This window comes from Bombina bombina, chromosome 5 (genome assembly GCF_027579735.1).
Source record: "Bombina bombina isolate aBomBom1 chromosome 5, aBomBom1.pri, whole genome shotgun sequence".
NCBI lineage: Eukaryota > Metazoa > Chordata > Amphibia > Anura > Bombinatoridae > Bombina > Bombina bombina.
Genome location: NC_069503.1, coordinates 349,366,189 through 349,390,387, shown reverse-complemented (window position 1 = coordinate 349,390,387; position 24,199 = coordinate 349,366,189). Strand labels below are relative to the sequence as shown.

Sequence of the window (24,199 nt, the reverse complement as noted above, 5' to 3'; positions counted from 1 at the left end):
CAAAAACTATATAATTATTCCTTTTAAACATTTTATATTACAATCTCATTGTTTACTCACTGACTTTTTGCCTCTTTACAATTAAGGGACATGAAACCAACTTTTTTTTTTTTTTTTTTTCCTTCATGATTTAGAGCATTAATTTAAAACAAGTTGTATTTTCTTTTGCTTCATTCTCTTGATATCCTCTGAAGAATCAGCAGTTCATTACTGGGAGGTAGCTGTACACAGCAGGCGAGGAAATGACAATGTGTTTAACCCCTTCATGCCGGGGGCAAGTGTATATTGTAAACACTTGCTGTAGAAACAAAATCATGTGTTCGTCAATGCGATCACATGATTTTAAGGCCGGGATTTGATCATGAGGGACTTTCTATGATACTAGGCTCACCCCATAGTCTGGTTTTTCAATTTACTCTGAGGAGTCTGCAGGACACCATATAAGGTGGGACGTTCCATGCCATCCTAACAGTTTTAAAGCCAGGAGCTGTCAGGATGGCATGGAACATCTTAACGGCATGATACCCTTAAGAAGCAAGCTTATTTTCTGTCTACATGTCACCTTGAAAATATATAGTTTTTGCACATTTTAAATAATGGAAGTGAATTGGAAAGTTGTTCAAAATTGTGTGCTCTATCTGAATCCTGAATTTTTAATTTTGACTTTCTTGTTCCTTTTTAAAAGGGCCATGTACTTAAAAGCTGATGCAGGAAAACACTTTATAAAGTACTGGGCTCTTTACAGTATACTGTGCCTTTTTAAAGAGATGATAAACTCCTTTCAATTAAAAGACCCTTTCTACTGCTATTGAATAACAAATCGTCTTAATTTCTTATAATGAAATTAACATTTTTTTTAATGCAATTATTTAATAGCCAAACTCTAGCCACCATTTGCCTTACCAATCAGCAAGCGCTACCCAGTGTCCTGAACCAAAAATGGGCCTGCTGGTAAGCTTACTTTCTTGCTGTTTCAAATAGATTCCAAGAGAACAAAGAAAAATTAATAGGAGTAAATTAGAAAGTTGCTTAAAATTGCATGCGCCTATCTGAATCCTGAAAAAAAAATGGGTTTAGTGTCCCTTTTATTGTATGAGCCTACAAAGGTTTAGCTTCCCACAAAGAATACCATGAGAGCAAAGCAAACTTAATCATAAAAATAAATTGGAAAGTTGTTTAAAATAGCATGAAAATTAAATTTTACTCGGCTGTCCTTAAAGGGACACTCAAGTCCAAATAACTCATTATTCAGAGCATGCAGTTTTAAACAACTTTCCAATTTACTTCCATTAACTTAATGTGCACAGTCTTTTTATAGTTGAACTTTTTGAGTCACCAGCTCCTACTGAGCATGTGCAAGAATAAGTGTGTATGCATTTGTGATTGGCTGATGGCAGTCACATGGTGTGTGTATGCATTTGTGATTGGCTGATGGCAGTCACATGGTGTGTGTATGCATTTGTGATTGGCTGATGGCAGTCACATGGTGTGTGTATGCATTTGTGATTGGCTGATGGCAGTCACATGGTGTGTGTATGCATTTGTGATTGGCTGATGGCAGTCACATGGTACGTGTATGCATTTGTGATTGGCTGATGGCAGTCACATGGTACGTGTATGCATTTGTGATTGGCTGATGGCAGTCACATGGTACGTGTATGCATTTGTGATTGGCTGATGGCAGTCACATGGTACGTGTATGCATTTGTGATTGGCTGATGGCAGTCACATGGTACAGGGGGAGTGGAAATAGACATAACTTTTAAAATTGTCAGAAAAAAAATCTACTACTCATTTCAAGTTTAGACTAAGTGCTATTGTATTGTCTTATCTTGCATTAATTGATTATGCAAATCTACTGTGTTGACTGGTCCTTTAACTGTCTGCCAGTACCCAAGATGGTGGTGACCCAGTGGGGAGTGAGAGAGGTAAGATAGCTATTTTATGAGGGATCAGGGGTGGAATGGTAATCTCTACACTAAAGCTTAAATTAACCTTACAAGCTACCTGATTAACCCATTTACTGCTGGGAATTGAAGTGTTGTGCGCAGCAAGAATCCAAAGTGTGTGAAAATTAACTTTTTTTTTCTCCCTCTGGGCTGGCTAGTAGCTTAGGGCTTGATATTTTGATATATAGATATAGATAGATATATATTCAAGTCAAAATTAAACTGTCATTCAGATAGACCATGCTATTTTAAACAACTTTCCAATTTTACATCAATTAACTAAATGCAGTTTTTATATTTACACTTTTTGCGTTGCCAGTTCCTACTGAGCAATGTGCAAGAATTCACAGAATATACATATATCTATTTGTGATTGGCTAATGGCTATCACGTTTATACAGGAGGAGTGGAAATGTAGAGAACTCAACTTTGTCAGAAAAAAAAATCTACTCATTTGAAGTTCTGACTAAATGCTTTTGCAATGTCTTGTCTTATGCATTTCTTGGTTATGCTAATCTACTGTATTAACTGGTCCTTTTAATAAAAAAAAGGCTCTATTTCTGTTTAAATGGAGTTATGACAAAAATGCAAAAACATTTCTAGTATTTTGGGCATGTTCTTTTCTGAAAGTCCCAGTAGTGAAGGGGTTAAGTGTTTTTATATTTTTTTTTAAATCATTGTACAAATTTATTCCACCTATTTATTAATTTGTTTACAATGAATTATTTTAAAGGGACAGTATAGGCCAAATTCAGATAGAGCATGTCATTTTAAACAATTTTCCAATTTACTTTTATCACCAATTTTGCTTTGTTCTCTTGGTATTCTTAGTTGAAAGCTTAACCTAGGAGGTTCATATGCTAATTTCTTAGACCTTGAAGGCCACCTTTTCAAAATGCATTTTAACAGTTTTTCACCACTAGAGGGTGTTAGTTCACGTATTTCATATAGATAACTTCTCGTGCACGAGCACGGTGTTATCTGGGAGCAGGCACTGATTGGCTAGACTGCAAGTCTGTCAAACGAACTGAAAAAAGGGGCAGTCTGCAGAGGCTTAGATACAAGATAATCACAGAGGTTAAAAGTATATTCATATAACTGTGTTGGTTATGCAAAACTGGGGAATGGGTAATAAAGGGATTATCTATCTTTTACAACAATAACAATTCTGGTGTAGACTGTCCCTTTAATAAAAAATAGTGTATTGCATCCAACTTTTCTTCTTGGACCTCCATTATCTTGAAAGCAATAGATTACTAGGTATTTGATCCCCTTTGTTTTAAAGGGGCAGTAGACCTAAAAAAAAAGTTATATAATTCTGCACATTTATCTTAGCGCTACCTTTCTACATGAAAACATTGCCCAGATGCCCTTAAAAAAAAAAAACCTGCTCAGTAGAGCAAGGAGCTTTGGTCTGTAAAATTGTAAGTCATAATAAAATATTGCTGCAGTATTTTGATGACGAAAGTTAGCGCTAAGAATCTATAATTCTGCACTATGTTCAGAATTATATAACATTTGTTAGGTTTGACCCTTTAATACATTTTACACACACACTTTTTTTAATGGTAAAAACAGTTTAAATTTGTTTAACATTACCTGTTGGGCTTTCATAAACCTGAAATGGACTAGTGTCCCCATAAAGGGCCGGTAAATGCAATACATTTGCATAATCAGCAAAGATTAAAGACACAATGTAATAGCAATTGGTCTCAACTTAAAATGAGTAGTAGTTCTCCCCCCCCCCCCTCCACCTTGACAAATTTCAGTTATGTCTGTTTCCATTCTCTCTTCCTGTATTATGACAGCCATCATACAATTAAAAATGCATATACTGTATGTATATTCTGTGAATTCTTGCACATGCTCAGTAATGGAGATTTAGTCTGGATTCATATGGTAACATATGAAGGCAGGTATCTGCAACCAGGAAGATCAAGTCTCTTGTCACTTTATAACAGACTGCTGGAGCTTCCTCAAGGTTGGACGTAGGTATACATTATGCGGTACGATTTACTATGTACTGCATGAGTTATATTTACGTCTGATTGTCCAAAGTGGTTAAACTCGGCTCCCTGGAAAAATGTAACATCCCTTTCTAATGACACGAGTCCACGGATCATCTAATTACTATTGGGAATATCACTCCTGCCCAGCAGGAGGAGGCAAAGAGCACCTCAGCAAAGCTGTTAAATATCACCTCCCTTCCCTCCAACCCCAGTCATTCTTTGCCTACGTTAAAGCAAGGAAGTGGTAAAGTTAGGTGTTGGTAAAAGATTCTTCATGCAAGATTTTATTATTTTTTAAGTAGTGCAAGATTGTGCTGCTTTGTTCTAGGGTGTAGCTGTAGTCCATATCAGTCTTCAGTAGAGCAGTGGTGGCTTTAGAGCAATGGGAACTTGTGGGACATAATTCTCACTCCACCTCCCATGTAGTTTATGCTGCCCTAATTCTGAAAGCCTGAGTAAGATTACTCAGTCTATCTTTTTTTGCACAGGTCCATGTGAGGGAGAAGACCTCTCAAACTTAGTGAACTGCCTTGCTGCCTGGCAGACTTATGAGGTAAGTGTTCAAATTATTTTTTCTGGTACTAGTAAAAAAAAAAGGACCCTTTATTATGGGCACTTTATTCATTAAGGAAAAAATATGGCTATTTTTTCCCTGGAACGGGATGTTTGATAAATGAATCCTAATGTCTTAAGGGGATTATGTAAGGCAGCATTTGCAGGCACTGGGGACTTGAGGAGAATGGGATTTTTTTTACAGAGCTTCACATAAAATGTCGACTGACATGTTATTTTTGACACACCCACAATGGGCGGTGCTTGTGTGGCAGTAGAATTATCTGCTACGCACATTTTCTCACAATTACGGTACATGAATGAGAAATCTTGCAGCTTGCCATTTTTTAGTTAAAACTGATTAACGATTGTTTACTTGCAACAGCTCTGTTTTGGTTCCGGTTTTTACACATCTCCCGTAATCCAGCAAGGTTGACAACTCGGCTAAAGCTGAGGTGTAGAAGCTGTTTGAAGTGTGTTGAATCATTTTTTTGCATTACATTAAAAATTTATTTGTTTTTATAGTTCATCAAAAATAAAGCCTTTACTTTTTAAAATTTTAAAGAAACAGTAACGTTTTTTTTCTGCATAAAATTTTAGTAAAATTTTTATATATTTTTTTTTATTATTTCTGTTAAGAGGGATCAAGACTCTGTTATAGATTACAGATATCCTTTCTTTAAATGCTAATATAGTCTGCCAATCCTTTCTGTTCTTTGTGTTGAGAGAACACTAAATTTTAGGTATAGACTTTTTGAGCCAATATTGTCTAGGACTGATGCTGTCCAGGAGTCTTTTGACAATGTTCAAAATATGCCGCAGTTTTTTCTCCTCGGGTGTTCCAAATTTTTATTAGTTAATACAGTGCCAAGCTTTTCCTCCCAATTCCCTTGCTACAGGGAAAGCGCAAGAGGAAATGTAAAGAATTGGTGTGTGTGGTTTCCGTCACGTCTGTATCTATTCCGAAAGTTCCATCTCATAAGTTTGAAGAGGATATTTCGGTAGCACCTGAGGGTAAGATCTCAGATTCTGACAGTGTAATTCCTTCCTCTGATGCTGAAGTTGTATCCTTCAGATTTAAGCTAGGCAGCTCAGTTTACTAAAGGAGTTTTAGCTACCCTAAACGACTCCGACACTATTGTCTGAGTCAATCCCAAGAAGTCTTGTAAACTAAACAAGTATTTTGGTATACCTTCCATGGTGGAGGTTTTTTCCTGTACCAGATAGAGCTATAGAGATTATAACTAGGGAATGGGAGAGACTGGGTATCCCTTTTTCTTCATCCCCTATATTTAAGATGTTTCCTATAGCAAGACGTTACCCAAGGTGTAAGGGGCAATTTCCATGCTAGCTAAGAGGTCTACTATTCCCCTTGGAAGTTAGTTGTTCCTTGAAGGATCCTATGGACAAGAAAAAGAGGGGCTACTAAAGTAAATATATGTACACCAGGTTTTACAAAGGCAACCTGCGGTGTGTATTGCTACAGTCGCTAGTGTGGCAGCATGCTGGTTTGATGCGTTGTCTGATTCTATTCAAACAGACACTACCCTCTAAGAAATCCAGGATAGGATCAAGGCCCTTAAGTTGGCCAATTCCTTTATTACGTATGCTTCCCTATAGGTTTTTAAACTGGGAGCAAAGATTTCCGGTTTTGCCGTACTGGCCCGCAGAGCTTTATGGTTAAAATCTAATCTTTTGGCGATCCCTTACAAGAGAAGGACCTTGTTTGGGCCGGGTTTGACGGAAATAATTTCTGACATTACGGGAGAAAAGGGTCATTTCCTCCCTCAGGATAAGAGGAATAAACAGAAGGGACGTCAGAGTAATTTTCGTTCCTTTTGAAACTTCAAGGGTAAGCCTTCTCCTTCCAAGCAGGAACAGTCCAGGACTTCCTAGAGGCCCAACCAGTCTTGGAACAAGGGAAAGCAATTCAAGAAGCCCGCTATTGACTCAAAAGCAGCATGAAGGGTCTGCCCCTGATCTGGGACCGGATTTTGTAGGGGGCAGACTTGCCTTTACTCAGGCTTGGGTTCGGGATGTTGAGGATCCCTGTGCGGTGGACATTGTGTCCAGGGATGCAAACTAGAGTTAAAGACCTTCCTCCCAGGGGCAGGTTTCTGCTTTCATGATTATCTGTAGTCCAGATAAAGAGTCGTTTTTAATCTGTGTTTAGAATCTTTCTAACCTGGGAGTGATCGTTCTCTTCCCAATGCTCCAATCTGTTCATGGTTCTCGAAAAAGAGGGAACCTTCAGACCAATTTTAGATCTCAAAAGTAAACAAATTGCTCAGAGTACCGTCTTTCAAGATGAAAGCTATTTGTTCCATTCTTCCCTTGGTTCAAGAGGATCAATTTATGACAACAAGGGACCATCACAGGTTTCTGAGGTTTGCATTTCTAGACAAATATTCCAGTTTGTGGCTCTTCCTTTTTGCCTTGCCACAACTCCCAGAATTTTTTCGAAGGTTCTGGGATCCCTGTTGGCGGTGCTTCTGATTGCGATGCATTGCAGTGGCGCCTTATCTGGACGACATTCTGGTTCATGTGCCATCCTTTCAACAAGCAAGTTCCCACTCGGTAATGTTATCTTTCCTGCAATCTCTTGGATGGAAGGTGAATTTGGAAAAATTTCTTGGTTCCACCTACAAGGGTAATTTTCTTGGTAACCATAATAAATTCCTTATCAATGAAGATTTTTCTGACAGAAGTCAGGAGATCAAAAATTTTGATTCCTGTCTAGCGCTTCCGTGTCCTCCTTGGCCATCAGTGGCAAGATGCATGGAGGTAATCGGTCTGATAGTAGCAGTCATGGACATCATACCGTTTACCCATTTTCCACCTCAGACCTCTGCAGTTATACATGCTCAGGCAGTGGAACGGAGATTATGCAGATCTATCTCCACAAAATACTTCTGGAGCAGGAGACAAGGGAATCTCTTTGGTGGTTATCTCAGGAACCTCTCCCAGGGAAACTGCTTTTGCAGACCCACCTGGGTGATTGTGACGATGGACGCCAGCCTTCTGGGAGGGGAGCAGTCTGGGGCTCTCTAAGGGCTCAGGGGACATGGAGTCAGTCTGTTTTACCCATAAACATTCTGGAGCTGAGAGCAATCTTCAATGCTCTTCGTAAACATAACTTCAGTGGCTTACATCAACCATCAAGAGGGAAATCGGAGTTCCTTGGTCATGACAGAGGTAGCCAAGATTATTCAGTGGGCGGAATCCCACAACTGCTGCCTGTCGGACAACTAGGAGACAGATTTTCTGAGCAGACGGCCCTTTCACCCGTGGAGTGGGAACTCCATCCGGAAGTGTTGTCCAGCTTGTTTCTCAAATTGGGACAGCAGGAGTTGTATCTCATGGCATCTCAGTAGAATGCCAAGCTTCCGAGGTACGGGTCAAGGGATCCTCAGGCGACTCTGATAGACGCTCTGACGGTACCTTGGATTTCAGCCTCTCATACCTATTTTCCCCCCATTCGCTTTACTTCCACGAGTCATTGCTAGAGTCAAACAAGAAAGGGTGTCAGTGATTCTCATAGCACAGGCGTGGCCTCGCAGGATCTGGTATGCAGACCTGGTGGAGATGTCATCTCTTCCACCTTGGAGGTTTCCGTGGAGAATGGACCTTCTACTTCAAGGGCCCTTCCTTCATCTAAATTTAGTTTGTCTGTAGCTGACTGCTTGGAGATTGGTCGCTTACTTTTATCTAAGCGTGGATTTTCAGTCGGTCATTAAGACCATGTTTCAGGCTTGTAAGCCTGTGACTAGAAAGATTTACCATAAGATATGGCGCAAATATCTGCATTGGTGTGAATCCTAAGGCTACTCTTGGAGTAGAGTACGGATTCCTAGAATTTTGTCTCTTCTCAAAGAGGGTTTTGAGAAGGGTGTATCGGCAAGTTCCCTAAAGGATCAAATATCTGCCTTATCTATTTTGTTACATATACGTCTGGCAGATGTACCAGACATGCAATCGTTCGGTTAGGCCTTGGTCAAAATCAGGCTTGTGTTTAAACTGTTTACTCCTCCTTGGAGTCTTAATCTAGTTCTTAAAGTTTTTCAACAGGCTCCGTTTGAGCCTATGCATTCCTTAGATATTAGGTTATCTTGGAAGGTTTTGTTTCTTGCTGCTTTTTCAACTGCTCGTAGAGTTTCAGAGCTCTCTGCATTACAGTATGAGTCGTCTTACCTTATTTTTAATTTGGTTAAAGTAGTTTTGCATACTAAGTTAGGGTTTCTCCCTAATGTGGTTTCAGATCGGAACATTTATCAGGAAATTGTTGTTCCGTCCTTGTGTCCTAACCCTTCTAATCAGAAGGAACGTCTGCTGCACAATCTGGACGTGGTGCATGCATTGAAATTCTATTTGCAGGCGACTAAGGATTTTCCTCAGTCTTCTACTCTGTGTTTTTCTCTGGAAACATAAAGGACAGCTACGGCTACTTCTCTTTCTTGGTGACTGAAGAGTATCATTCGCTTGGCCTATGATTCTGCTGGACATCAACCTCCTGAGAGAGTTACGGCTTATTCTAAGAAGGCTGTTTCCTCTTCCTGGGCATTCAAAAATGATGCTTCTGTGGAACAGATTTGCAAGGCTGCAACTTGGTCCTCTCCACACTTTTTTTTTTCTAAATTGTATAAATTTGTTGTTTTTTTTTTTTGCCTCGGCTGAGGCTTCCTTTGGAAGAAAGGTTCTTCAAGCAGTGGTGTCTTCAGTTTAGGTTCCCTGTCTTGTCCCTGCCTTATCTGTTTACTTTAGCTTAGGTATTGATTCCCAATAGTAATTAGATGATCCGTGGACTTAGAAAGAAAACAAAATTTATGCTTACCTGATAGATTTTTTTCTTTCTTGACATGAGTCCACGGCCCGCCCTGTTTCTTAAGGACAGGGTTTTTTGTTATAAATTTCAGACACCTCTGCACCTTGTTGCTTCCTTTCTCTCCTTTGCTCCGGTCGAATGACTGGGGTTGGAGGGAAGGGAGGTGATATTTACCAGCTTTGCTATGGTGCTCTTTGCCACCTCTTGCTGTGCAGGATTGATATTCCCTATAGTAATTAGATGATCCGTGGACTCATCGTGCCAAGAAATAAATAAATTTATCAGGTAAGCATACATTTTTGTTTTCAACTACACCTTGATCTTTGACCACAATAACCAGCATTTTTGAGATTGGGATGTAAAATGTTACTTGTATATTAAAAAAACAAAAAAAAAAACCAGGTTGCCAATGCACATGGCATGGACCAATACAGAACAGGTTCAGGCTTCTAAAACCTGCCATGTGCACCGACAACTTGACTTTGTTTTAATACACACACGCACGCACGCACACACACACTACACTTAAAGGAATAGTCTAGTCAAAATTAAACTTTCATGATTCAGAGCATGCAATTTTAAGCAACTTTCTAATTTTACTCAAATTAAATTTTCTACATTCTTTTGATATCTTTATTTGAATGTAAGCTTCGAAGCCAGACCATTTTTGGTTAAGCACCTGGGTAGCACTTTGCTGATTGGTGGCTATATTTAGACACCAATCAGAAAGTGCTACCCAGGTCTGAACCAAAAATGGGCTGACATTCTTGCTTTTTTGCAAATAACGATAGCAATAGCAAGGTAGCTATTGCGTCTCGTCGCCACAAGATGGCAAACGGGTTTGTTCTGTAGGGAGCATTGTTTTGCACTACTAGAGCTGTCGGCAAAGCCTACATTGACAAATTCTGTTGAAGATATTAGTCATCGCTCGGAACGATACATTAGCATTTTCAGTGGCTTACAATGCTGCATTCACTGTGTACAATAGGCACGCTGCGCTAAGTCAGCACTCCTACGTGATACTTTAGGTTCTCGCAGTGAAACGATGTGCCTAGAATGTATCAACAAAGGGATAAACCTTTAGAAATCTAGTTATGTATTGTTATAAACGGCAGTTGTTTACATTAACAATTTAGCGCATGTTGCAGCAGTAAGATTGGAGGTAGAGGTTCTGCTTCACATGATTCAGGCTGAAATGTGTGTTGGTTGCTTTTAAATTTTAAAGCCCCACTATCACACTGCAATGTATTAGTGACAACTAGAAAAGCGATCTTTATCATCATATGCACAAGAATGGTCGTTTGAAGCACAATATCATTTTGTGCAGTGTAATAAACTGTATAAGGAAAAAAAGGTGTAGTGGGTCAGCGCTAATAGTAGCTAGGGGAATCTATTAACATTTACTGTATTGTTGTTAGACTATATAGAGATGTATCCAAATACACTAAATAGGGACGCTACAATCTCAAAAGTGAAAGCAATGTATGAATCTGTAAAATGCTGGCAGGCAATACTCTATTAGTAATGATAAAGTGCTGTCCTAAAATCCAAAAAGGGTAATAGTTTCTATCACCTCAATGGATAATATGAAAATATCTTCAAATGTTAAAAACTGTTTATTATTAAAATATATATATATATGTATATATATATATATATATATATATATATATATATATATATATATATATATTATAAAATATGTTCAAGCTTATTGACATAAAATTCGTTCAAGCTTATTAACATAAATACTCTAAATACAGTGACCGGTCACTTAGATGTCATCTTAAAAATGCAGGGTCATATCACGTAAAAATCTGGCGTAGCATAAGCATACAAAGCTTAAAAATACGAGCCGTTTGTCTTTCAGTATGCACACATCTCCCAAGCTAGTGGGTATAAGTCAAAATAACCCTCGGCAGGCACAGTTCAAATATGTATAAAGAAATTGACACCCGATGTTAATGTGGATATTTTGCCTCCTCCAATACAGATCCGATTGTTCTCCTCGGTCTCCTACTGTGCAGGTGGAGGGTAAAAAAAGGAAAAGTATGTCCTCAAATTTGAGTACCTTATACTCTGTTGTATCTTCCGACGCTCCTGCGTCTGTAACACTGTGTGATAGAGATATATATATATATATATATATATATATATATATATATATATATATATATATATATATATATATATACATATATACATATATACATATATACATATATACATATATACATATATACATATATACATATATACATATATACATATATACATATATACACACATACACACATACACACATACACACATACATACACACATACACACATACATACACACATACACACATACACATATACACATATACATATATACATATATACATATATACATATACATATATACATACATATACATATATATATATACATACATACATATACATATATATATACATACATATACATATATATACATACATATATATATATACATACATACATACATACATACATACATACATACATACATACATACATACATACATACATACATACATACATACATACATACATACATACATACATACATACATACATACATACATACATACATACATACATACATACATACATACATATATATATACATATATATACATATATATACATACATACATACATACATACATACATACATACATACATACATACATACATACATACATACATACATACATACATACATACATACATACATACATACATACAAACTTCCGCGTTCTGTCACGTGTTTGCGGATTGGCCAATAGGATGCTCTTACAGACGGAACGTTCCAAAGGAGTGTATACGGCAATTTCGATACTCTGCGCAGAGTTTGGCCTTTTTCCTTTACTGGGCTCTTGCTTTACAACACACGGTCGCTCATCAACATGTTTCGCCTGACTCGCAGGCTTTGTCAAGAGTCAGGCGAAACATGTTGATGAGTGACAGTGTGTTGTAAAGCAAGAGCCCAGTAAAGGAAAAAGGCCAAACTCTGCGCAGATTATCGACATTGGCGTATAACTGAAGTATACACTCCTTTGGAACGTTCCGTCTGTAAGAGCATCCTATTGGCCAATCCGCAAACACGTGACAGAACGCGGATGTAACGGCCGGCCAGACAGACGAGGTAGAGAAGCTCCGTATATATCAGTGTTACAGACGCAGGAGCATCGGAAGATACAACAGCGTATAAGGTACTCAAATTTGGGGACATACTTTTCCTTTTTTTACCCTCCACCTGCACAGTAGGAGACAGAGGAGAACAATCGGATCTGTATTGGAGGAGGCAAAATATCCACATTAACATCGGGTGTCACTTTCTTTATACATATTTGAACTGTGCCCGCCAAGGCTTATTTTGACTTATACCCACTAGCTTGGGAGATGTGTGCATACTGACAAACGGCTTGTATTTTTCAGCTTTGTATGCTTGTGTTATGTGCTTATGCTATGCCAGATTTTTACGTAATATGACCCTACATTTTTAAGTTGACATAAGTGACCGGTCACTGTATTTAGAGTATTTATGTCAATAAGCTTGAACATATTTTATAATATGAAAATATCTTCAAATGTTAACTGTTTATTATGTATGTATGTATATGTATGTATGTATATATGTGTGTGTGTGTGTGTATATGTATATATATATATATATGTTTGTATATGTGATAGAAACTATTACCCTTTTTTGGGTTTTAGGACAGCACTTTTTCATTACTAATAGAGTTTTGCCTGCCAGCGTTTTACAGATTCATACATTGCTTTCACTGTACAGAGATTGTAGCGTCCCTATTTAGTGTATTTGGATACATCTCTATTGTTAGATTCCTCTAGCTACTATTTGCGCTGACCCACTACACCCTTTTGTTAGACTATTAACCTTTGACACTTTTTGGGGAAGAGTTGTCACTTTGGATCAGCCTGAGGTATCTATAGGGTAAGCGCAGTTTATTATTCTCTGTTGTATACTGTAATAAACTGTATATCACAATAAGCATTTTCCATTGTAACATTTCATATATGCAAAGCAATGACTATCTATTTAACTTGCTTATTTCATTGAGTATACGGAGTAAGTTGCGATATGGTGGCTTCGAAGTTGAACACATTCCTGATACAACCTTGGTATCTGCAAATATAGTTCAGCCGCTAATAAAGTTCTCTTCATTTTAAGTGGGTAAATGTTGGACTTTTACTGATGCACGTGCTGTCAGCTACATACGGTTGTGCATTAGTCTGCCATTTTAGCATTGGAGCAGTCAGGTTTGGGGGAGCAGTGAGATGCCCGCCGCAAGGCGGGGAACTGCGAAATAGCATTCTGACAACGTGTTGGGAGCACGCACCATATACTATGGAGACTCGCACCAGAGGAGTGCAAGTGGCTTAGGGTGGGTTAACCACAACCATGTAATCGCACAGCTTGATGTAAATAGTAAGGGTTGCGCTGGGAGTGACGGAGAGTATTTCATAAGGTCTGGCTAGACAGGTTTCTTGTCTCTTTGCTCTGAAATATATTTAGAATTTAAATAATTTTAGACATTAAAATCGGCACTATCTAAAGGTGTTTTTTTTGTTTGTTTTTTGTAGTTTTTTATTTAAAAATATAACATTTATTTTTAATCTGACCTTTTTATAATTTTTTTTTTTTTTATATTGGAATATAATTTTGTAGTTTTGCCATATAAATAAGTCTGCAAACCTGTTTAATATGGGTGTTGATAGTTTTTCACCATTTCTTCAGGCAATGGAGCATGCAAATGGAATGGAACTGGATGGAAGAAGAATTCGGGTGGATTACTCTATAACAAAAAGAGCACATACCCCTACTCCTGGCATTTATATGGGAAGGCCAACTCAGTAAGTAATAATAGAAATTCTTTAACGTTGTAGAAAAATTGCATGCTCTTACTTGGTAGTTATTCTTGTACTACCTTACCCTGGAACTCTTTTCTCCCTGCAAAGGGGTTAAACATGCATCCCGCTCAATAGCTGCAGAGAACTGCTGGTTCCAAGGAGGAAACGGTCATAACCAATTGGCCTATGCATTACCTGCAAATCTCTGGTTGTTAATTTTAGGAGCTACAAACTTTTCACCCTTTTGTGGGGGGCTAAATGCAGGGTTCAACGGTGAGTAGTGTAAAAGTGGAAAGATACATGATCTGATTAGAGCATACCATTAACAGGTACTTTAAAGTCCTATTGTTTTTGTAATTTTTTTTATTTACTCCTAAGTAGCAGTTTCACACGCTGCCTTTTGTTTTATTATACACGCTGTTGTCCATGCAAATAACTCTAAAGTCTACCACAAGAGGGCAGTCAAAATGCACTTGTATGTTTAAAATTGTCACTTTATAATGTAAAATGTAGATTCCATGGCTTGCTAAGTCTAGGATTTGTGTTTTTTTTGTTTTCTCTCTCCCCATTTTCAACACTTCCACTTAAATCTTAATTATGTTTGTATTCCTTTCTCATCTTGTGCAATAGCATCTCGGCTTTTGTAGGCCTAAACTTCAAATTTTTTTGACTATGGAGTAAATAGGGTACTGGTAACTGATGTATTAACTGAATTATTGTGATACTCATTTCAGAAGCAACAAAAATGTGTCCCTACTTTGATTAAAGGGAAAGCAAATCAAAATATCTTTTGTCTTTCTTCCATACTCTTAAAGGGACAGTTTACTTAAAAATTGTCTCCCCTTTAATTTGTTCCCAATGATCCATTTTACCTGCTGGAGTTTATTATATTAAGTATTTCCATTACCCTTATATTGGCATTTGAAATAGTTTTTTTTAAGCCTGTGATATCCCCACCCATCCTGAAAGTTTTTGGCCTCATGGCCAAGCTATAGATTAACTGTGTAAACACATCCAGCAGAAGAAATTACACTCCCAGTGGGTTATAAAAGAGATACGGTAATAAAATGTTAATTTTCCATTGTTCTCTACAAGTATTAGTGATTGGTTTATAGACAGATATAAGATAAAGAAGCAGGTATATGTACACAATGTGATAAAGAAATGAGATCTGATTAATACCTATTAGCTTGTGGCTTCAAAACACAAAATCAGTTAATTTATAAACACAAATAAGCCTTAAAGCTAATCTCATACATTTTTATCCTTTGCTGCTAATAAAAAAAAAAGTAATTGGAAACACATTAAGGGAAAACATTTTTTTACAGTATACTGTCCCTTTGAAATAGATGTGCTGTTCCCATGGTCACAGGCAGTTAACCCCAGACAAGTGTCGGTGCAAGGGCCATAGGGAAAATTACAAAATAATTTAATACAACACTCAGATTGTTTAAAAAGAAAACCTTTTCTTGCAAACTTGGGAATTCTTACTGTAGCACTTGCTTGTGATTCGAAAATTTTTGCAACTTGTTTCCTTCTGGCAGTTCTGAGCTTGAACAAACCTGACTGTTTATCTAGTTTATTGACTTAATATTAAACCAACTCGGGAAGTGTATGACCTTGTACTAGATAAGCCTCCTTGTAGTTCTGTGAACGGAAGTAATTGGCACTGCACAATGAAACAGACTGTTTTAATATCCATTTTAATGTGAGTAGGGAGAAAATGTTTATTATGAGTAGTTTCTCATGGTAATGTATTTCTTTTTGAAAGAGTTAGTGTGCATTGGCTATCTTGCTAAAGATTTTTATTAAACACAAATTTCTTTTGTAAATTCAGACAGGTAAATTGGAAGCGCTTTTAAAATGTTATGCTCTATTAAATCATCTTTGTTTCCATGGTATTCTTTGTTGAATAGGTAGGTGTCTGGATCACTACATGGCAGGAAATAGGGCTTCCATCTAGTGCTCTTGCTAATAAGTTTTGCAAAACTGCTGCCATATAGTACTTCCAACATGTGCATGCTCCAGATACCAATAGAATGAAGTAAATTTGATAGCGTAAATTAGAGTAAATATTAAACTTTCTATCTGAATCATGAAATAAAAACATTTTGGGTTTTATGTACCTTTATAAAAAAATACTTTTAGAGGGACAGTATACACCTATTTTCATATAACTGCATGCAATAGACACTCCTCTAAAGAATATGCACAGATACTGATCTGAAAATCCTGTAAAAAAACAAAACCTTTTCTCTTGTAAGATGTATCGAGTCCATGGATTCATCCATACTTGTGGGGATATTCTCCTTCCCTACAGGAAGTGGCAAAGAGAGCACCCACAGCAGAGCTGTCTATATAGCTCCTCCCTTAGCTCCACCCCCCAGTCATTCTCTTTGCCTACTCTAAGTACTAGGAAGGGTAAAGTGAGTGTGGTGACAAAAATGTTAGTTATTATTTTCTCAAGCAAAAGTTTGTTGTTTTAAATGGTACCGGTGTGTACTATTTACTCTCTGGCAGAAAAGGGATGAAGAGTTCTGCAGGGAGGATGATGATCTTAGCACTTTGTAACTAAGATCCACTGCTGTTCTCACAAGGGGTGAAGAGTACAGGAAAACTTCAGTTGGGGGAGCGGTTTGCAGGCTAAACTGCATTGAGGTATGTTCAGTCTATTTTTTTCTAGACAGACTGTTAATTCTAGAAAAGCCTGGCAATATCCCCATGAGGGAAGGGTAAGCTGTATTCAGACACTTAGTAGGAATCCCAGCTTTCATGAAAGGCTCATTCGTTACTGGTGACACTGGTGATAGCAAAAAACGTTTTGTTTATTTATAAAAAAAAATGCAACTAACGTTTTTTTGAGGGACTTTAAGAGGTCATTGTGGCTTGTTTAAGGGTTTTTAACCCACATGGCTAGTTTAAGAAACACTCTGTGTTTCTTTTAGGCCCCAAAACATCGAGTGAAGTGGGATCGGCCTATTTTCGCGCCTCGGTTGCGCAGTTTCTTTTTCTCAGACATCCAGCTGCTTCTCCAGAGGTTCCTACTGTGTTTGAGGGCTGTAAAGAAGAATTTTTCCCCACAAATCGTTCCTAAAGGGCAGGTAGGCGCCACAGCAGAACTGTGGCAAGGTGCTAAACGTTTTTTTTTTTTACTGGTTTTTGACGTTTTGTCAATCCGGTTTTTACATTAAGGGGTTAGGATGCTACTGTAAAAATTTCGTTGAGTTTACTGCTTTTTTACACTGTTTTGCAGAGTTTGTGCAGCTTTTTTTCTCTTAAAGGCACAGTACCGTTTTTTTTCTAAGTGTTATTTGCTTTGATTAAAGTGTTTTCCAAGCTTGCTTGTTACATTACTTGCCTGTTTAACATGTCTGATACCATGGAAAATACTTGTTCAATGTGTTTAGAAGCCATTGTGGAACCCCCTCTTAGAATGTGTCCCACTTGCACTGATATGTCTATAAATTATAAAGAACATATATTAGCACTTAAAAATATTGCAATAGATGATTCTCAGACAGAAGGAAATGAGGGTTTGCCATCTAGCTCTCCCCAAGTGTCACAACCAGTAACGCCCGCACAAGTGACGCCAAGTACCTCTAGTGCGTCTAATTCATTTACTTTACAAGACATGGCCACAGTTATGAATACAACCCTCACAGAGGTTTTATCCAAACTGCCTGGTTTACAAGGAAAGCTTGACAGCTCTGGGTTAAGAACAAATGCTTAGCCGTCTGACGCTTTAGTAGCCGTATCAGATATACCCTCACAATGTTCTGAGGTAAGGGATTTGTTATCTGAGGGAGAAATTTCTGATTCAGGAAAGACGCTTCCTCAGACAGATTCTGATATGACGGCATTTAAATTTAAGCTTGAACACCTCCGCTTATTGCTCAGGGAGGTATTAGTGACTCTAGATTGTGACCCTATAGTGGTCCCTAGTGGTCCCTATTGTGTAAAATGGACAAATACTTAGAGGTTCCTGTTTACACTTATGCTTTTCCAGTCCCTAAGAGGATTGTGAATATTGTTACTAAGGAGTGGGATAGACCAGGTATTCCGTTCGCTCCCCCTCCTGTTTTAAAGAAAATGTTTCCCATATCTGACACCATAAGGGACTCATGGCAGACAGTTCCTAAGGTGGAGGGAGCTATTTCTACTCTGGGTATGCGTACAACTATACCTATCGAAGACAGTTGTGCTTTCAAAGATCCTATGGATAAAAAATTAGAGGGTCTCCTGAAGAAAATTTTTGTTCATCAAAGTTTTCTTCTCCAACCTATTGCGTGCATTGTTCCTGTAACTACTGCAGCTGCTTTCTGGTTCGAGGCTCTAGAAGTGGCTCTTCAGATGGAGACTCCATTTTTGGATATTATGGACAGAATTAAGGCCCTTAAGTTGGCTAATTCTTTCATTACAGATGCCGCTTTCCAACTGGCTAAATTAGCGGCAAAGAATTCAGGTTTTGCCATTTTAGCACGCAGGGCGTTATGGCTTAAGTCCTGCTCTGCTGTTGTCATCAAAATCTAAACTTTTGAACATCCCTTTCAAAGGAAAGACCCTGTTTGGGCCTGAACTGAAAGATTATTTCAGACATCACTGGAGGGAAATGCCATGCCCTCCCTCAGGATAGAACAAATAAAATGAAAACCAAACAAGATAATTTTCGTTCCTTTCGGAACTTCAAGGGTGGTCCCGCTTCAGCTTCCCCTGCAGCAAAGCAAGAGGGGAATTTTGCTCAATCCAAGTCAGTCTGGAGACCTAACCAGGCTTGGAACAAGGGTAAACAGGCCAAGAAGCCTTCAGCTTCCTCTTAGACAGCATGAAGGGGTAGCCCCCGATCCGGGACCGGATCTAGTAGGGGGCAGACTCTCTTTGCTCAGGCTTGGGCAAGAGATGTTCACGATTCTTGGGCCTTAGAAATTGTGTCCCAGGGATATCTTCTGGACTTCAAAGACTCTCCCCCAAGGGGGAGATTTGACATTTCTCAATTGTCTGCAAACCAGACAAAGAGAGAGGCGTTCTTACGCTGTGTAGAAGACCTACATACCATGGGAGTAATCCGCCCAGTTCCAAAAGTGGAACAAGGGCTAGGGTTTTACTCAAACCTTTTTGTGGTTCCCAAAAAAGAGGCAACTTTCAGACCAATCTTGGATCTCAAAATTCTAAACAAATTCCTCAGTCCCATCATTCAAGATGGAGACTATTTGGACTATTCTACCGTTGATCCAGGAGGGTCAATATATGACTACCGTGGACTTAAAGGATGCGTATCTACACATCCCTATTCACAGAGATCATCAATTCCTCAGATTCGCCATTCAGGACAGGCATTACCAGTTTGTGGCCCTTCCCTTTGGGTTGGCCACGGCTCCCAGAATTTTCACAAAGGTGCTGGTATCCCTTTTGGCGGTTCTAAGACCGCGGGGCATAGCAGTGGCGCCTTATCTAGAAGACAGATAGCCAAGCCTCACACGGACATTGTGTTGGCTTTTCTGAGATCTCACGGGTGGAAGGTGAACATAAAAAAGAGTTCTCTCTTCCCTCTCACAAGAGTTTCCTTCCTAGGGACTCAGACTCGGTAGAAATGAAAATATTTCTGACGGAGGTCAAAAAATCAAAGCTCTTAACCACTTGCCGAGCTCTTCATTCCATTCCTCAGCCATCAGTGGCTCAGTGTATGGCGGTAATCAGACTCATGGTAGCGGCAATGGACATAGTTCCTTTTGCCTGCCTACACTCAGACCACTGCAACTATGCATGCTCAAACAGTGGAATGGGGATTATGCAGATTTATCTCCTCAACTGCATATGGACCAGGAAACCAGAGATTCTCTTCTCTGGTGGTTGTCTCAGGACCACCTGTCTCAGGGAATGTGTTTCCGCAGGCCGGAGTGGCTCATAGTAACGACAGATGCCAGCCTGCTAGGCTGGGGTGCAGTCTGGAACTCTCTGAAAGCACAGTGCTTATGGTCTCGGGAGGAAACTCTACTCCCGCTAAACATTTTAGAACTGAGAGCGATATTCAATGCGCTTCAGGCGTGGCCTCAGCTAGCTGCGGCCAAATTCATCAAATTTCAGTCGGACAACATCACGACTGTAGCTTATATCAATCAAGGAGGAACACGGAGTTCTCTAGCGATGATGGAGGTAACCAAAATAATCCGATGGTCGGAGGATCACTCTTGCCATCTCTCAGCAATCCATATCCCAGGGGTAGAGAACTGGGAGGCGGATTTCCTAAGTCATCAGACTTTTCATCCGGGGGAGTGGGAGCTCCATCCGGAGGTATTTGCCCAGCTGACTCTGCTATGGGGTACACCAGAATTGGCTCTGATGGCGTCCCGTTACGGGTCCAGGTCCCGGGATCCCCAGGCGGTACTGATAGATGCTCTAGCAGTGCCCTGGTCTTTCAATCTGGCCTATGTATTTCCACCGTTTCCTCTCCTCCCACGTCTGGTTGCCAGAATCAAGCAGGAAAGAGCTTTGGCAATTCTGATAGCACCTGCGTGGCCACGCAGGACTTGGTATGCAGACCTAGTGTACATGTCATCGGTTCCACCATGGACTCTGCCAATGAGGCAGGACCTTCTAATCCAAGGTCCATTCACGCATCCAAATCGAATTTCTCTGCGTCTGACTGCTTGGAGATTGAACGCCTGATTCTATCAAAGCGTGGTTTCTCTGAGTCGGTCATTGATACCCTGATTCAAGCTAGAAAGCCTGTCACCAGGAAGATTTATCATAAGATTTGGCGCAAATATTTTTATTGGTGTGAATCCAAGGGTTACTCATGGAGTAAGATTAGGATTCCTAGAATATTGTCCTTTCTCCAAGAAGGATTGGAGAAGGGATTATCAGCTAGTTCCTTAAAAGGACAAATATCTGCTTTGTCTATTCTTTTACTCAAAAGTCTGGCAGGTGTCCCAGACGTTCAAGCGTTTAGTCAGACCTTGGTCAGGATCAAGCCTGTATTTAAACCTTTTGCTCCACCATGGAGCCTAAACTTAGTCCTTAAAGTTCTTCAAGGGGTTCCGTTTGAACCTGTGCATTCCATAGATATTAAGCTTCTATCTTGGAAAGTTTTGTTTTTAGTAGCTATCTCTTCGGCTTGAAGAGTTTCCGAGCTATCTGCTTTACAGTATGACTCGCCTTACCTTGTTTTCCATGCAGATAGGGTGGTTTTGCGTACTAAACCTGGGTTTCTTCCTAAGGTTGTTTCTAATAGGAATATCAATCGGGAGATTGTTGTTCCTTCACTGTGTCCTAATTCTTCATCAAAGAAGGAACGTCTGTTGCACAATCTTGATGTGGTTCGTGCTTTAAAGTTCTACTTACAAACAACTAAAGATTTCCGTCAAACATCTTCATTGTTTGTCGTTTACTCTGGTAAACGGAGAGGTCAAAAAGCTACGGCTACCTCTTTCCTTTTTAGCTGAAAAGCATCATACGTTTGGCTTATGAGACTGCTGGCCAGCAGCCTCCTGAAAGAATTACTGCTCATTCTACTAGAGCAGTGGCTTCCACATGGGCTTTTAAAAATGAGGCTTCTGTTGAACAGATTTGTACGGCGGCAACTTGGTCTTCGCTTCATACTTTTTCCAAATTCAATACTTTTGCTTCTTCGGAGGCTATTTTTGGGAGATGGGTTCTACAAGCAGTGGTGCCTTCCGTTTAAGGTACCGGTCTTGTCCCTCGCTTCATCCGTGTCCTAAAGCTTTGGTATTGGTATCCCACAAGTATGGATGAATCCGTGGACTCGATGCATCTTACAAGAGAAAACATAATTTATGCTTACCTGATAAATGTATTTCTCTTTTGATGTATCGAGTCCACGGCCCGCCCTGTTTATTTAAGACAGGCAGTATATTTTTATTTTAAAAAATCTTCAGTCACCACTGCACCCTATAGTTTCTCCTTTTTCTTCCTTGCCTTCGGTCGAATGACTGGGGGGTGGAGTTAAGGGAGGAGCTATATAGACAGCTCTGCTGTGGGTGCTCTTTGCCACTTCCTGTAGGGAAGGAGAATATCCCCACAAGTATGGATGAATCCGTGGACTCGATACATCACAAGGGAAATAAATGTATCAGGTAAGCATAAATTATGTTTTCCATCTTAATGGGAGGAGTCAACTGCTTCATTCATTTCTTGTGGGAATTAAGAACCTGGCCACCAGGAGGAGGCAAAGACACCCCAGCCAACGGCTTAAATACCTCCCCCACTCCCCTGATCCCCCAGTCATTCTTTCGTCACAGGAGGTTGACAGAGAAGTGTCGGAAGATTCGGGGTAGTCTATTATGGTGGGTAGTACTCTTTTGAAATGGGACTGGAGTTTTAAGTAGGTTTGTCAGCCTCTCAGTGAGAGCATGGATGGTGAAAGTTAGAGTCCCAAGATGCAGGGAGTGTCGTCTCTGTGAAACCATCCGGACCCATATTTACAGCTCCTGGGCAATCTTTCGCTGCCTGCCTTTGTTCACTCAAGTCCATGTCAGGAGCGATGCTACTAACCTGTCGCACTTGAAGGGCCATGTTCTTATTCCACGGCATAGATTCTGGTAAGATCGTTTCATTTATACACATATAACGCAAGAAGACAGGGTCACATATGTGTCTCCATTTATCTGTATAGAATCATGGATTAATATCCCTAGATAGGGGATTTATGCATAATCTTTTATTTCTAATGACACAATGAGTCCACGGATCATCTAAACACTATTGGGAATATCACTCCTGCCCAGCAGGAGGCAGCAAAGAGCACCACAGCAAAGCTGTTAAATATCACCTCCCTTCCCTCTAACCCCATTCATTCTCTTTGCCTACATTAGAGCAAGGAAGTGGTACAGTTAGGTGTTAGGAAATATTTTTCAAGCAAGATTTTATTATTTTTCAGCAGTGCAAGATTGTGCTGTTTTTGTTTTAGGGTGTAGCCGTAGTACATATCGGTCTCTTCAGTAGAGCAGTAGTGGCTTTATTGCAATGGGAACTTGTGGGGTATAATCCTCACTGCGCCTCCCATATATTTATGCTGCCTTAACCGTGCAAGCCTGAGTAAGATTACTCACTTTGTTTCTGTCCACAGGTCCATGTAAGGGAACTGGCCTCTCAAACCTAGTGAGCTGCCTTGCAGAAGTCTTAAGGTAAGTGCTAACTTTGATTTTTTCTGGGTCACACATACAGAGAAAAAGATAGCACTTTCACATTTAAAAATTTGTGGCAAGTCACATTCAACTATGATAGGGGAATGTTTATTAGGGCAGCAGAGCAGGCACTGGGGATAAGGGGAATCTGGCTCAGTTGATGGTGGTGTATGTTTTTTTAATTTTACTCCCGACGGTCGTGGTAATACATTTAGCTGATCGGGAGTTTCTTGTGGTTACGCCCACGGTGGGCGGAGTTAGATTCGGCGGCAGTTCCTATTGACTGCCTTTTTTCTGGCCCTGTGTCACTTCCTGTGTTAAGCATTGGAAATCGGCTGCGTCACAGATTAAGCAGCTTTGCGGTTACGGACCATAATAGTTAAAACATTTGAGTCCGGATCAACTGCAAGTGATATACTTCGTTAGTAGGCAGGCAGGTAAGCACATCATAGTTGTCTGAGGTGCTATTTTGGGGGCCATTGTTTATTTCAGATGACAGAAAAATAAAGCGGTTATTTTTTTTTTTCGTTTAAAATTTAGAGACACAGTAACTATTTTTTTTGTTTGGGGGGAGGGCTATTTTCTAAATAAAAATCTTTTGTCTGTTGGTGAATAAAGATGGACCAAGAAACCCTGTAAGATGTTACATGTTTGTTTTGATGCTAATGTAGAATCACCAATCCCTTTCTGTTTCTCATGTATTGAGAGAACTTTACATTACAGGGATAGGTTTTTTCCAGAGCCAACATTGTCTAAGGAGGATACTGTTCAGGAGTTTTCTGACAATGTTCAAGATATGCCGCAGCTTTCTCCTCATGCGTCC

At 39.5% G+C, this 24,199-nt stretch overlaps 1 protein-coding gene across 1 annotated transcript in view; it reads left to right on the top strand.

Annotated features, from left to right (window-relative positions):
* The window catches only part of TRA2A (transformer 2 alpha homolog), an 87,529-nt gene that overhangs the window by 43,330 nt on the left and 20,000 nt on the right, over positions 1–24,199 (top strand). Inside the window, exon 5 of the mRNA XM_053714147.1 lies at positions 14,124–14,239. Within this exon, the coding sequence (XP_053570122.1) occupies positions 14,124–14,239 (116 nt within the window). The remainder of the gene's footprint in view (positions 1–14,123; positions 14,240–24,199) is intronic.